The sequence below is a fragment of the Salvelinus alpinus genome, chromosome 9, assembly GCF_045679555.1.
Source record: "Salvelinus alpinus chromosome 9, SLU_Salpinus.1, whole genome shotgun sequence".
Lineage (NCBI taxonomy): Eukaryota > Metazoa > Chordata > Actinopteri > Salmoniformes > Salmonidae > Salvelinus > Salvelinus alpinus.
The window spans coordinates 3,185,078-3,201,340 of NC_092094.1; the positions used below are offsets into that span (position 1 = coordinate 3,185,078).

General features: G+C 40.1%; 1 protein-coding gene across 2 annotated transcripts in view; it reads left to right on the forward strand.

Moving 5' to 3' along the window:
* The first annotated feature begins 7,957 nt into the window (after positions 1 to 7,957).
* Positions 7,958 to 16,263, forward strand: part of LOC139584155 (patatin-like phospholipase domain-containing protein 2) — a 43,632-nt gene continuing 35,326 nt past the window's right edge. For both annotated transcript variants that reach the window (XM_071415678.1, XM_071415679.1), the window contains exons 1-3: positions 7,958 to 8,521; positions 8,836 to 9,068; positions 15,181 to 15,246. In XM_071415678.1, coding sequence (XP_071271779.1) covers positions 8,335 to 8,521; positions 8,836 to 9,068; positions 15,181 to 15,246 — 486 coding nt within the window. In that variant the 5' untranslated portion in view covers positions 7,958 to 8,334. The remainder of the gene's footprint in view (positions 8,522 to 8,835; positions 9,069 to 15,180; positions 15,247 to 16,263) is intronic.

The following is a 16,263-nucleotide window of genomic DNA, read 5'->3' on the forward strand; positions in this document are numbered from 1 at the left end:
CAGCATGCATATAGGGAAGGGCACACGACTTATACTGCACTGACACAGATGACTGATGATTGGTTAAAAATAAATGGATAATGAGATGATAGTTGGAGCTGTTATTGTTATTGATTTCAGTGCAGCCTTTGATGTTATTGATTATAATATGTTATTGGGGAAAAAACTCACTTGTTATGGCTTTACATCACCTGGTTGGAGAGTTACTTATCCAATAGAACTCTTGGTATGGCTTTACATCACCTGGTTGGAGAGTTACTTATCCAATAGAACTCTTGGTATGGCTTTACATCACCTGGTTGGAGAGTTACTTATCCAATAGAACTCTTCTTCAATGGAAGCTTCTCTAACATCAGATATGTTACACTGCGGTGTCCCTCAGGGCAGTTGCTTTGGGCTGTTACGCTTCTCTAACATCAGATATGTTACACTGCGGTGTCCCTCAGGGCAGTTGCTTTGGGCTGTTACGCTTCTCTAACATCAGATATGTTACACTGCGGTGTCCCTCAGGGCAGTTGCTTTGGGCTGTTACGCTTCTCTAACATCAGATATGTTACACTGCGGTGTCCCTCAGGGCAGTTGCTTTGGGCTGTTACGCTTCTCTAACATCAGATATGTTACACTGCGGTGTCCCTCAGGGCAGTTGCTTTGGGCTGTTACGCTTCTCTAACATCAGATATGTTACACTGCGGTATCCCTCAGGGCAGTTGCTTTGGGCTGTTACGCTTCTCTAACATCAGATATGTTACACTGCGGTGTCCCTCAGGGCAGTTGCTTTGGGCTGTTACGCTTCTCTAACATCAGATATGTTACACTGCGGTGTCCCTCAGGGCAGTTGCTTTGGGCTGTTACGCTTCTCGATTTTTACAAATTATTTGCCACTTGTCTTAGAAGAAGCTAAAATGACACAATCTACACATCAGCACCTACAACCAGGGAGCTCGCTGGGACTCTTAGCAAGGAGTTACAGTCAGTGTCAGAATGGGTAATAAACAGAATGGGTCTTAAATACATCTAAAAACCAAAAGCATTGTATTTGGTTTTAAACATTCTCTAATCTCAACTGGAGTTGTGTATAAAGGGTGTGACAATTGAGGTAGTTGAGGAAGCTTAATGATTATTCATTAATAATGACTAGGTAGTTGAGGAAGCTTAATGATTATTCATTAATAATGACTAGGTAGTTGAGGAAGCTTAATGATTATTCATTAATAATGACTAGGTAGTTGAGGAAGCTTAATGATTATTCATTAATAATGACTAGGTAGTTGAGGAAGCTTAATGATTATTCATTAATAATGACTAGGTAGTTGAGGAAGCTTAATGATTATTCATTAATAATGACTAGGTAGTTGAGGAAGCTTATAATTTTCATGAAATCACAAGTCCAATACAGCAAATGAAAGATAAACATCTTGTGAATCCAGCCATCATTTCCGATTTTTAAAATGTTTTACAGCGAAAAGACAATATGTATTTCTATTAGCTAACCACAATAGCCAAAGACCCAACCGCATATTTTCACCATGTTTCTACCGCATAGGTAGCTATCACAAAACCGACCAAATAGAGATATAATTAGTCACTAACCAAGAAACAACTTCATCAGATGACAGTCTTATAACATGCTATACAATACATTTATGTTTTGTTCGAAAAATGTGCATATTTGAGGTATAAATCACAGTTTTACATTGCAGCTACCATCACAAATAGCACCGAAGCAGCCAGAATAATTACAGAGAGCAACGTGAAATACCTAAATACTCATCATAAAACATTTATGAAAAATACATGGTGTACAGCAAATGAAAGATAAACATCTTGTGAATCCAGCCAATATTTCAGATTTTTTAAAGTGTTTTACAGCGAAAACACAATATAGAATTATATGAGCTTACCACAATAGCCAAACACACAAACGCATTTATTCACCGCAAATATAGCTTTCGCAAAAACCAGCAAAAGATATAAAATTAATCACTAACCTTGAACAACTTCATCAGATGACAGTCTTATAACATCAGGTTATACAATACACTTATGTTTTGTTCGAAAATGTGCATATTTAGAGCTGCAAACCATGGTTATACATTGTGAATATGTAGCAACATTTCCCCAGAATGTCCGGAGCTATTTTGGACACTCACCTAATCTGACCAAAGAACTCATCATAAACTTTACATAAAAATACTTGTTGTATGACAAATGAAAGATACACTGGTTTTAATGCAACCGCCGTGTTAGATTTAAAAAAATAACTTTACCATAACATACAGCTTGCGTTATTACGAGACAGCGCTCACCAAAACGGCGGAGAATAGGAATCAACATTTTCCACAGAAATACGAAATAACATCATAAATTGTTCTTACTTTTGCTGAGCTTCCATCAGAATCTTGTACAAGGAGTCCTTGGTCCAGAATAAATCGTTGATTGGTTTTAGAATGTCCTTTTCTTCTGTCGAATTCGCGCCACAATGCTAGCCAAGGTTGATAACGTTCCCATCTTCTCTCGACGCAAAGAACGGAAAACTCCAAAAGTCCCAATAAACGTTGAATAAACTGATAAAACTCGGTTGAAAAAACCTACTTTACGATGTTATTATCACATGTATCAAATAAAATCAGAGCCGGAGATATTCGCCGTGTAAACCGAACGCTTTTCAGAAGCCAATGTCGAGGTGCTTCGCGCGCCTTGGTAGACAAAGAAAATTCCGGACCTGTCACTCCAAAAGCTCTTGTTCGACCTCAGATCAAGCTAGACACCCCATTCCACCTTCCACTGCCTGTTGACATCTAGTGGAAGGAGTATGAAGTGCATGCATATCGATAAATATAAGGCAATTGAATAGGCAGGCCCTGAAACAGAGCCTCGTTTTCAGATTTTTCACTTCCTGCATGGAAGTTTGCTGCAAAATGAGTTCTGTTTTACTCACAGACATAATTCAAACAGTTTTAGAAACTTCTGAGTGTTTTCTATCCAATAATAATAATAATATGCATATTGTATGATCTAGAAAAGAGTACGAGGCCGTTTCATTTAGGCACGATTTTTTCCAAAGTGAAAACAGCGCCCCCCTATTGACAAGAAGTTTATTCATTAATAATGACTATGTAGTTGAGGAAGCTTAATGATTATTCATTAATAATGACTAGGTAGTTGAGGAAGCTTAATGATTATTCATTAATAATGACTAGGTAGTTGAGGAAGCTTAATGAGCATTCATTAATAATGACTAGGCTTAATATTGGACGGTCAGATATCGTGGTCAAGTCATATTGACAAAGTTGTTGAAGAGGAATGTCTGTTATAAAAAGATGTTCTACGTTTTTTGACACAAAGATCAACTGTTGTTCAGGCTCTGGTCTTGTTTTGTCTTGATTACTGTCCGGTAATGTAGTCAGGTGCAGCAAAGAAAGATCTAGCAAAGCTGCAGCTGGCTCAAAACAGAGCAGCACGTCTTGCCCTTAACTACACACACAGAACTAACATCAACAACATGCATGATAATCAGTTGAGGAGGAATTGTATGGTTGATAGTTGAGGAGAAATTGTATGGTTGACAGTTGAGGAGGAATTGTATGGTTGACAGTTGAGGAGGAATTGACTACTTCTCGTCTAGTCTTTTTAATTTAAAAAAATATTTTTTTGAAATATTTAACTTTCACACATTAACAAGTCCAATACAGCAAATGAAAGATAAACATCTTGTGAATCCAGCCAACATGTCCGATTTATTAAATGTTTTACAGCGAAAACACCACGTATATTTATGTTAGCTCACCACCAAATACAAAAAAGCACAGACATTTCTTTCACAGCACAGGTAGCTTGCACAAAACCCCCAAATAGAGATAGAATTAATTAACCACAAAAGTGGTTATCAGCTTTTCAGCACTTCTCACATCAGTTCAATAGATGTGGTCAAAGGCTTACTGTAGATCAGGTCTTTACCAAAACAGGGGTATTAAAATCCTACCCTGGAGGTCCAGAGTACTTATTTTCCATTCTACCTGATAATTAATTGCACCCACTTGGTGTCCCAGGTCAAAATCAGTCCCTGATTAGAGGGGAATCACCGACCTGGTGTCCCAGGTCTAAATCAGTCCCTGATTAGAGGGGAATCCCCCACCTGGTGTCCCAGGTCTAAATCAGTCCCTGATTAGAGGGGAATCACCCACTTGGTGTCCCAGGTCTAAATCAGTCCCTGATTAGAGGGGAATCACCCACCTGGTGTCCCAGGTCTAAATCAGTCCCTGATTAGAGGGGAATCACCTACCTGGTGTCCCAGGTCTAAATCAGTCCCTGATTAGAGGGAAATCACCTACCTGGTGTCCCAGGTCTAAATCAGTCCCTGATTAGAGGGGAATCACCCACCCGGTGTCCCAGGTCTAAATCAGTCCCTGATTATAGGGGAATCACCCACCTGGTGTCCCAGGTCTAAATCAGTCCCTGATTAGAGGGGAATCACCCACCTGGTGTCCCAGGTCTAAATCAGTCCCTGATTAGAGGGGAATCACCCACCTGGTGTCCCAGGTCTAAATCAGTCCCTGATTAGAGGGGAATCACCTACCTGGTGTCCCAGGTCTAAATCAGTCCCTGATTAGAGGGGAATCACCTACCTGATGTCCAAGGTCTAAATCAGTCCCTGATTACAAGGGAATCACCTACCTGGTGTCCCAGGTCTAAATCAGTCCCTGATTATAGGGGAATCACCCACCTGGTGTCCCAGGTCTAAATCAGTCCCTGATTATAGGGGAATCACCTACCTGGTGTCCCAGGTCTAAATCAGTCCCTGATTAGAGGGGAATCACCCACCTGGTGTCCCAGGTCTAAATCAGTCCCTGATTAGAGGGGAACACTGAAACAATGAAAATAAGGAGTGGAACTGACTTCCAGGTCCAGAGTTGAATTTGAGGACCATAGAAAAAAAAGTAAAAAAGTAGCTCCCTCCTTTGCGTAATCACTGTCTCGGATGAACCTTTGACAGAGTAAAAACCAACAACAGAGAGATATTTATTATGATAGTCTCTCGTTGTCACGCCCTGACCTTAGAGGTCCTTATTTATTCCCTATGTTTGGTTGGGTCAGAGTGTGACTCGGGTGGGAAAATCCTTGCTTTCTATTTCTTTGTTGTTTTGCCAAGTGTGGTTCCCAATCAGAGGCAGCTGTCTATCGTTGTCTCTGATTGGGGATCATATATAAATTGTGATTTTCCTTATGGGTTTTGTGGGGTGTTATTTTCTGTTTAGTGTCTGTGCGTGACGGAACTGTTCGCTTTCGTTTTTTGGAGTTGCTATTTTTGTTTGAGTGTTTCTTGTAAATAAATATCATGAACACTTTCCTCGCTGCGCTTTGGTCCAGTTTTCCTTCCACGGACGACGAGCGTTACACTACTGAAAGACGAAAACATTTATGTGTGTGTCAAACGCAAGATTTGGTTCTAGTTTGCCAAGATTAGGATTATGGACACTCATATTTCTATTTCTATAATTAACAAACATATAAATGCAACATGCAATTTTTAAGATTTTACTGAGTTACAGCTCATATAAGGAAATCAGTCAATTGAAATAAATGCATTAGGTCCTAATCTATGGACTTCACATGACTACAGATAAGCATCTGTTGGTCACAGATACCTTAACAAAAAGGTAGGGGCTTGGATCAGAAACCCAGTCAGTATCTGGTGTGACCACCATTTGCCTCATGCAGCGTGACACGTCTCCTTCACATAGAGTTGATCAGGATGTTGATTGTGGCCTGTGGAATGTTGTCCCACTCCTCTTCAATGGCTGTGAGAAGTTTCTGGATATTGGCGGGAACTGGAACACGCTGTCGTACACGTCGATCCAGAGCATCCCAAACATGCTCAATGGGTGACGTGTCTGGTGAATATGCAGGCCATGGAAGAACTGGGACATTTTCAGCTTCAGGGAATTGTGTACAGATCCTTGCAACATGGGGCTGTGCATTGTAATGCTGAAACATGAGGTGATGGTGGAGGATGAATGGCATGACAATGGGCCTCAGGATTGTGTAAACCCACAGTTTCATCAGCTGTCTGGGTGGCTGGTCTGAGACGATCTCGCAGGTGAAGAAGCCGGATGTGGAGGTCCTGGGCTGGCGTGGTTACACGTGGTCTGCGGTTGTGAGGCCGGTTGGACATACTGACAAATTCTCTAAATGGACGTTGTAGGCGGCTTATGGTTTGTGCACAAAATTTCAGATAAATAAGCTTTTTGTGTGGAACATTTCTGGTATCTTTTATTTCAGGGACCAACACTTTACATGTTGTGTTTATATATTAGTTCAGTACATTTACATAAAATAAAAACATTTTAAAGCAACTCTTTGTCTGAAAGTATTCCCATTGTTGATTATGATGATTGACAATCCCTAACAGCAACATCAGTCATTGGCTATTTAAGGATTCAGATTAGAACTGTTTATGGTCATTTGTAAATACTGTGTGTGTGTGTGTGTGTGTGTGTGTGTGTGTGTGTGTGTGTGTGTCTCAGAAGTTTAGTTTCACAATATGATATACTCAGTGTATACATATGATATCATTATAATACATATATCATTATAATACATACATACGATATCATTATAGTACACACATACGATATCATTATAGTACACACATACGATATCATTATAGTACACACATACGATATCATTATAGTACATATTTATATTCTACTACTACTACTACGCACACACACACACACACACACACACACACACTTTACTTTAACAAATACATATGCCAGTCTGGCAGATGGTTAAGGAGAAACAAACAGATGTTATGATATAATATGTTGTTATTCTTGGCAGGAATGTATTCCGTGAATGTCCTAAAATAATCCATTGGAGAATTGCAGCCACGTTACTTCATTATGTGGTCATGTTTCCCCAGTTGTTCAGTGCCCTATTGTTTCACAAGATACGAATATCGTCCATACACTCTGTTCTTTCCCTGCCGTGAATAACACTCAAAATATGCACACACAAAAAAAAGAGGATATATACTGATATATACATAATGCAAGTGTAGTGATATAGGACCCATATATCACAGATGTTATTGCACTATAAGTAAAGCACTACGCCGTTTTAGATTCTGGTAAATGTGTCATGGAGGAAGGTTGAAGTCAAACAACAGTGGTTTCTGTTTATTTCATGTTATTCTGAGACCATCTGGGTAGCAGACACTCTGCATTCTCCTACACTCTCTGCATTGTTCATCTGGGTAGCAGACACTCTGTATTGGTGTTGTTGTTGTTTGGAAGTATAAAAAAACTAAATGTAAACAAAAGGAAGCACAAAATAAGTGTATTATTTGCTTGATAAACACAAAGTCCCATCAGCTCCTTTTTATGTGGGCCAATGGCTATTAACAACAATATTATTGTCAATTGCGTCTCTAAACTACGTAAACACATTCCTACTGAGGTGGAATAGATTTGTTTTGTCCCTAGAGGTCTTTGTTGACAATGTTAATAAAAAAACGTTAAAAAAATGTTACCTTTATTTATCTAGGTAATTCAGTTAAAGAATAAATTATTATTTACAATGACGGCCCAGTCTTTTAACAGACAGTTTATTAGCTACACAGCAATTAGATTCCTGAGTATGACGAGAGTATGAACGTATTATTGTCTCAAGTTAAAATAAAATGATGTACGTAATCTGCTGACCGTTAAAGAGTAAGAGGAGATGTAGGCAAAATGCGACAGGGACAGGTGACAAACCGGGACACCGAAAAGCCCCTCTCAGAAAAACCAAGAAATTCTGAGTGACGGCAGACGGGGGGTTGAGGAGGCCGTCACATAGAACTCAGCCACTGATAGGACGGGTGTTTCAGGGATACAGATTCTGATTGGACATTGCGATTAAACATCACGCCCTTCCCCCTCGCTGTGTACACAAATGCGACAGAGAGGAACGAAAGTGCCAGAGAAGGGACACAGCTTTCAATGACAGATGTTGAACAGTTTCGCCTGGATAAAGTGATTGTTTTTGGACAAATACGTTACTATTTCCAACAGGCAATTAATTGTCTTACAAAAAGAATAAACGTGTGAGGAAGGGAATGGTGAAGATGTCCTCAAGAACAGAAAGACAATCAACTTGTTGACAGTCAGTCAAGTGTTGAACTATATGAAAACAGACAGATCGCTCAGCGAACGACAAGGAGACAACATTTCCCACACATTTTGAACATTCAAAAACGTTGGTATTACCAGCATTTTAGATAACTAGTTGTGAACTTTTTTTGCAGAGCTTTCGGACTTAAGTCGACTGTCTCTCAGATAGCAGCTAGCTATGTTTCCTCTAGATTCTACGTGGAACATTTCCTTTGCGGGTTGCGGTTTCTTGGGGATCTATCATATCGGTGTAGCGAGTTGTCTACTGGAACAATGTCCTTTTCTAGTCCACAACGCCCGCCACATCTACGGCGCATCGGCGGGGGCGCTCACCGCATCTGCGCTGGTCACCGGAGCGTGTTTAGGTAGGCAGTGATGAACTTTACTCTAATTATTACATAATCATTTGTGTGTGTGTGTGTGTGTGTCAGTTTCGTGCCTTACTTTGCTGTCTGCCCTGTCTGTGCACTGTCTGTATGTTGATTGTCTACTGTTACTCACCCTGTTTTGCTTGATGTCAACCTTGTGAAAATGATACACATTCATGTTTTTTCCAGTTGCCAACCATAGAAACGCCCGTCGTGATGTCACAACATAATGTTACCACGACATAGACCTAACGATCTGTATACATACTGTATAATAACAATATTCTGTTATTTTCTTGATTCCTCATCAGGTGAGGCAGGTGCCAACATCATTGATGTGGCTAAGGATGCCCGGAAGCGTTTCCTGGGGCCCATGCACCCATCCTTCAACCTGGTGAAGATCATGCGTAACATGCTGTATAAAACCCTGCCACCCGATGCCCACCACAGTGCCACAGGGAGGCTGGGCATATCACTGACCAGGGTTACCGACGGAGAGAACGTCTTGGTGTCCCACTTCAACAGCAAGGAGGAGCTGGTGCAGGTGAGGGTCTCAGAACATGTTCTGACTGGAATAAATGACCATTGAGACACATAGGACTGGGTTTCCCAGACACAGATTAAGCCTGATCCTGGACTTTAAAAACAAAAACATTCTCCATGGAGATTCTATTCTATTGAAATAATCTCAGGTTAACCCAGAACAAACATTTTGTGTAATTTGTCAGATGATTGATTAAGTTCTGGGTCTATATGTGTTGAGAAGAGATTGGAACCGGAACAAGGGAGCTCCACCCTCTCTCTATGCAAGTCTAAATGTCTCCTCCCCTTCCAGAATTGGAAAGATGCTAACAGTTGTGAAATCGTGATTTTTCCGAAGCACCTGAACTAATGCTGCTTGTTATTTGACACATCCCGTTGTATCATATCAATAGGTCACGAGTCATGAAGGCAGTCAAATTCCACGTAATTAGGCTTCTCCAAGCTCTGATGCTGCTGATGGTCATTAGTAGCCTGCCAAACGGGCTAACTGCCTGGACCTCAGCACTCTATTGTCCCTCTAATTACTCTGACGTCACTGCAAATGTAATCGGAAATCTAATCAAACATTTCATGAGAACCCATGAGCTCATGTTGCACAACAGAAAACAGAGTGATGGCTTCTAATAAAAAGAGGAGGACCCCAACAGATACATATTCTATATTTATTTCTCAACATTACTAATATTAAGCACATTGCTTCTCTTTACAACAGGAATATACCCTAGCTGGCTGGCATGAAAATGAACAATGGGAAAGCGTCCTCAATACTCTATGTATCTTTTCCACCGCCCCTGTTTCGATACAGGTGCATGATAATGGGCCATTCTAAATTAAAACAAATGTCACACATGCAGTTGAAGTCTGAAGTTTACATAAACAAGTTTTAATGACTCCAACCTAAGTGTTTCAACCACTCCACAAATGTCTTGTTAACAAACTATAGATTTGGCAAGTCGGTTAGGACATCTACTTTGTGCATGACACAAGTAATTTTTCCAACAATTGTTTACAGACAGATTATTTCACTTACAATTCACTGTATCACAATTCCAGTGAGTCAGAAGTTTACATACACTAAGTTGACTGTGCCTTTAAACAGCTTGGAAAATTCCAGAAAATGATGCCATGGCTTTAGAAGCTTCTGATAGGCTAATTGACATCATTTGAATCAATTGGAGGTGTACCTGTGGATGTATTTCAAGGCCTACCGTCAAACTCAGTGACTCTTTGCTTGACATCATGGGAAAATCAAAAGAAATCAGCCAAGACCTCAGAAACAGCCAAGACCTCCACAAGTCTGGTTCATCATTGGGAGCAATTTCTAAACGCCTGAAGGTACCACGTTCATCTGTACAAACAATAGTACGTAAGTATAAACACCATGGGACCACGCAGCCGTCATACCGCTCAGGAAGGAGACGCGTTCTGTCTCCTGGAGATTAACGTACTTTGGTGCGAAAAGTGCAAATCAGTCCCAGAACAACAGCAAAGGACCTTGTGAAGATGCTTTAGGAAACAGGTACAAAGTATCTGCATCCACAGTAAAACGAGTCCTATATCGACATAACCTGAAAGGCCCTCAGCAAGGAAGAAGCCACTGCTCCAAAACTGCCATAAAAAAGCCAGACTACGGTTTGCAACTGCACATGGGGACAAAGATCAGACTTTTTGGAGAAATGTCCTCTGGTCTGATGAAACAAAAATAGAACTGTTTGGCCATAATGACCATCGTTATGTTTGGAGGAAAAAGGGGGAGGCTTGCAAGCCGAAAAACATCCTTCAAACCGTGAAGCATGGGGGTGGCAGCATCATGTTGTGGGGGTGCTTTGCTGCAGGAGGGACTGGTGCACTTCACAAATGGACAATGACCCCAAGCATACTTCCAAAGTTGTGGCAAAATAGCTTAAGGACAACAAAGTCAAGGTATTGGAGTGACCATCACAAAGCCCTGACCTCAATCCTATAGAAAATATGTGGGCAGTACAAACCTGATTCAGTTACACCAGCTCTGTCAGGAGGAATGGGCCAAAATTCACCCAACTTGTTGTGGGAAGCTTGTGGAAGGCTACCCGAAACATTTGACCCAAGTTAAACAATTTAAAGGCAATGCTACCAAATACTAATTGAGTGTATGTAAACTTCTGACCAACTGGGAATGTGATGAAAGAAATAAAATCTGAAATAAATCACTCTACTATTTTTCTGACATTTCACATTCTTAAAATAAAGTGGTGATCCTAACTGACCTAAGACAGGGAATTTTTACTGGAATTAAATGTCAGGAATTGTTAAAAACTGAGTTTAAATGTATTTGGCTAAGGTGTATGTAAACTTCCGACTTCAACTGTATATTATTTTGAATATGTAAAGACAAGATTAAATCAAGAATAGTCTGATGTGTGTGAATTCACTTGTGAATTATATATTATCACTTGTGAATGATGCCCAGCATAAGAAACAATGCCTTTTTTTGGCGACTTGTTCAAATCATAGTCACACACCTCATGTAGCCTAGCCCATAGTCCTATATGTTTTAATAAGGTTAGTATCACACCTCATGTAGCCTAGCCCATAGTCCTATATGTTTTAATAAGGTTAGTATCACACCTCATGTAGCCTAGTCCATAGTCCTATATGTTTTAATAAGGTTAGTATCACACCTCATGTAGCCTAGTCCATAGTCCTATATGTTTTAATAAGGTTAGTATCACACCTCATGTAGCCTAGTCCATAGTCCTATATGTTTTAATAAGGTTAGTACCACACCTCATGTAGCCTAGCCCATAGTCCTATATGTTTTAATAAGGTTAGTATCACACCTCATGTAGCCTAGTCCATAGTCCTATATGTTTTAATAAGGTTAGTATCACACCTCATGTAGCCTAGTCCATAGTCCTATATGTTTTAATAAGGTTAGTATCACACCTCATGTAGCCTAGTCCATAGTCCTATATGTTTTAATAAGGTTAGTATCACACCTCATGTAGCCTAGTCCATAGTCCTATATGTTTTAATAAGGTTAGTATCACACCTCATGTAGCCTAGTCCATAGTCCTATATGTTTTAATAAGGTTAGTATCACACCTCATGTAGCCTAGTCCATAGTCCTATATGTTTTAATAAGGTTAGTACCACACCTCATGTAGCCTAGTCCATAGACCTATATGTTTTAATAAGGTTAGTACCACACCTCATGTAGCCTAGCCCATAGTCCTATATGTTTTAATAAGGTTAGTATCACACCTCATGTAGCCTAGCCCATAGTCCTATATGTTTTAATAAGGTTAGTATCACACCTCATGTAGCCTAGCCCATAGTCCTATATGTTTTAATAAGGTTAGTATCACACCTCATGTAGCCTAGCCCATAGTCCTATATGTTTTAATAAGGTTAGTACCACACCTCATGTAGCCTAGTCCATAGGCCTATATGTTTTAATAAGGTTAGTATCACACCTCATGTAGCCTAGCCCATAGTCCTATATGTTTTAATAAGGTTAGTATCACACCTCATGTAGCCTAGCCCATAGTCCTATATGTTTTAATAAGGTTAGTACCACACCTCATGTAGCCCAGCCCATAGTCCTATATGTTTTAATAAGGTTAGTATCACACCTCATGTAGCCTAGTCCATAGTCCTATATGTTTTAATAAGGTTAGTATCACACCTCATGTAGCCTAGTCCATAGTCCTATATGTTTTAATAAGGTTAGTATCACACCTCATGTAGCCTAGCCCATAGTCCTATATGTTTTAATAAGGTTAGTATCACACCTCATGTAGCCTAGTCCATAGTCCTATATGTTTTAATAAGGTTAGTATCACACCTCATGTAGCCTAGCCCATAGTCCTATATGTTTTAATAAGGTTAGTATCACACCTCATGTAGCCTAGCCCATAGTCCTATATGTTTTAATAAGGTTAGTATCACACCTCATGTAGCCTAGTCCATAGGCCTATATGTTTTAATAAGGTTAGTATCACACCTCATGTAGCCCAGCCCATAGTCCTATATGTTTTAATAAGGTTAGTATCACAACTAAAGTGGCCAAATAACTTCTTAAAATTAAGAACATTAATCTGCTTTACAATGAGTGTAGAGACTAATTTAACATTTCATTAATTTTTTATTGAACCTTTATTTAATATAGTTTCAAGTTTGGGGAAGATAATTTTCACCATTAAAATGCAACTTTATAATAAATGTATTAGATGCATAATCACTTTTGATAATGGTGTTTTCCACTGATGCAACATTCGCGCTTATATCCCACTACCGCTGCGCTTATAATGTGAAGAAATAGCCTCATAGTTTATCAACATTTTAAGTTAAACGTTGTGATCTGAAACATTTCATAAAAAAAGGTTTGTATTAATTTGGGGTCAATCGCATCCCAGAATATGTTTGGAATATTTATTTCTCGCACAGAATTGAAGAGGTCGACTTTTGTCCTATGGGGGATAGTAGATTGACATAGGCTAGTGATTTTGCTGTTCATCTTGTTGGCTGACGAGAAAATACATCTTCAATATGCATTACGGAATGAGATAAGGACGCGCGCAGTTGTAGCCTGTCAGAAAGACCCGATCACGTGATGGAGAGCCGCGTTAGTGACACTTCGGATTTGCTAAACACTCAAAGGGAGAAGGCCACAACGCAGCTCTCCAGGCCACAAAAGGAATGTTTTTTTTTTTTAATGGGGCATTACGGCCACAAAGGGTAAGCCGCCGTGAAATTCCAGGTATTATCAAGCGTTTGTCAAAGTCTGAATGAGTGACTGATGAAGTGTGTACAGCACAAAAAAACAAAGCAGAGGTCACTCCTTTCAAGCGACTTTTTTCAAATCATCATTAGAGTCGCATCATGCAGCCTTACAACGTATTGAACATCAAAACATATCAGCCCAACGTTTATATCACGACTAAAGTTACATGAATAACTCTAAACGAAGCACATAGGAGGACCTGTTTCGTTGTTACCCGCTCAACACAGAATAGCCACAATCTCTCAAATCCTTTTGGAGAAAATATTAAGATTTTATTCAGCTTTGTTCAGTTGTATTCTTCATACTATAATATAAAATTATGTCAAATAATATAAAATATTATTAAATAATATAAAATAATGCCTCGGAATTATAAGCAAATCATGTCTGCTAAATTAACGTAACCCACAGCCATTTGCTATAGCCAGATCAGGGCCGAACATAAGGACAACTCAGAGTATGCTATTGAGTTCTTCTGAAATAGACTACATTTTCTTCATATCATAATGCTTCTTTAGACCTGTCTAAAATAAATAATGGATTTATTGTAAAGGTCTAGGCTATATTACATGGAATTATTAGACTTTTTAAAATAGCTTGTAGGCTGTGTGTGGAGTCCAGGTGATGCTAAATGTGTTTATGTTAATTAACGGTCAATTACCGTGTGACACCGACCAGTTATTCGCTTGACAATCACCGTCCTGATGAAATTTCGTGACCTCTGCTAGTCAAGACAGTTCTATGGTAACTTCTTTGTCTATGTAGTCTGTCTGAGAGATTACTATTGGAAGGGATTTTCAGTCAGGACTAGGTTTAACCTCTGTTTGGGGAAAAGCGGCCCATCGAGAGCTCGCTTTGAGACTGACACGGAACATCTCATAATCGTAATGGTGAGAGTTTTAAAAACTATCTTGACGCTGATTTGCATAAATACTGATTATCGTAGGTATAACGAGCCACGGATCATTAAACATCGTTATAGCCATAAAACCCAGATAGTGATAAACACTCCCATTGACTCATTTGACCTGATGCACGTGAGTGTCTCAAGTACTCACCTGGAGCCAAAGTACCTTCTGAACTGAAACTGATAGGCTTTAAACACGGAGACGTTCAATTACAACGTCACCGATCGAGACATTGACACACAAGACCATGAAAATGTGCCACACACACACAGACACACACACACACACACACACACACACACACACACACACACACACACACACACACACACACACACACACACACACACACACACACACACACACACACACACACACACACACACATTTGTGTTGTTGTGATGTTGTCTAACAATAATAATGTGTGTGTTCTGATCCAGGCCTGTGTCTGCAGTGCCTACATCCCTGTGTACTGTGGACTGATCCCCCCTACACTGCAGGGTGTGGTGAGTACAACTCTCTTCTTATTGGTTGTCACGATCTGGCCAATGTGCAAGGGCAAAGTTCTTCAATTTCTCTTCTTAGAATCTGATGTTAAACCCTAACACCACACTGCGAACCTTATGCCTAAATCTTAACCTTTAAATTAAGCCCAGAAAAGTGTATTATATATTTGATGTTTACGATATAGCCCATTCTGGTTTTCCATCTTGGCCATATAGTGGTATCTCTTCTTATCATTCATCAAGTGGATTCTACACAACACAAACATACTGAGGACCAGATACTTTTCTGTTTCCAAACTAACCACACGTATGATGCAAAAATTAGTTTTGAGAAAGCACAGCTGTTGTCAGTAGTGACCGTTTTAGAACAGATGTGAATCGTTTTCAAAATTAATTGTTGGCTCTCCCCTCTCTTTGACTCTTATTGGTCAAGCTCTCCCTTTTCCTCACTGTGATTGGTCAAGCTCAAAGTTTGTCCAGCCTATTGACCTTTAATCCCGTTCCCTGACTATGGTTTCCTTGTATTGTTGTTGTCCTTCTTCTCGGCTCAGGGAGAGACAGTTCTCTACTCTTCAATCTCCTCCACTCTCCTCCTCTACCCTCCCTCTCCTGCTCTCTCTATCCTCTCCTGTCTGTCTCTCCTCCTCTACCCTCCCTCTCCTGTCTGTCTTTTCTCCTCCTCTCTCCTGTCTGTCTCTTCTCCTCCTCTCCTCTCTCCTGTCTGTCTCTTCTCCTCCTCTATCCTCTCTCTCCTGTCTGTCTCTTCTCCTCCTCTACTCTCTCCTGTCTGTCTCTTCTCCTCCTCTACCCTCCCTCTCTCCTGTCTGTCTCTTCTCCTCCTCTACTCTCTCCTGTCTGTCTCTTCTCCTCCTCTACCGTCTGTCTCTTCTCCTCTCTACCTGTCCTGTCTGTCTCTTCTCCTCCTCTACTCTCTCCTGTCTGTCTCTTCTCCTCCTCTATCCTCTCTCTCCTGTCTGTCTCTTCTCCTCCTCTATCCTCTCTCTCCTGTCTGTCTCT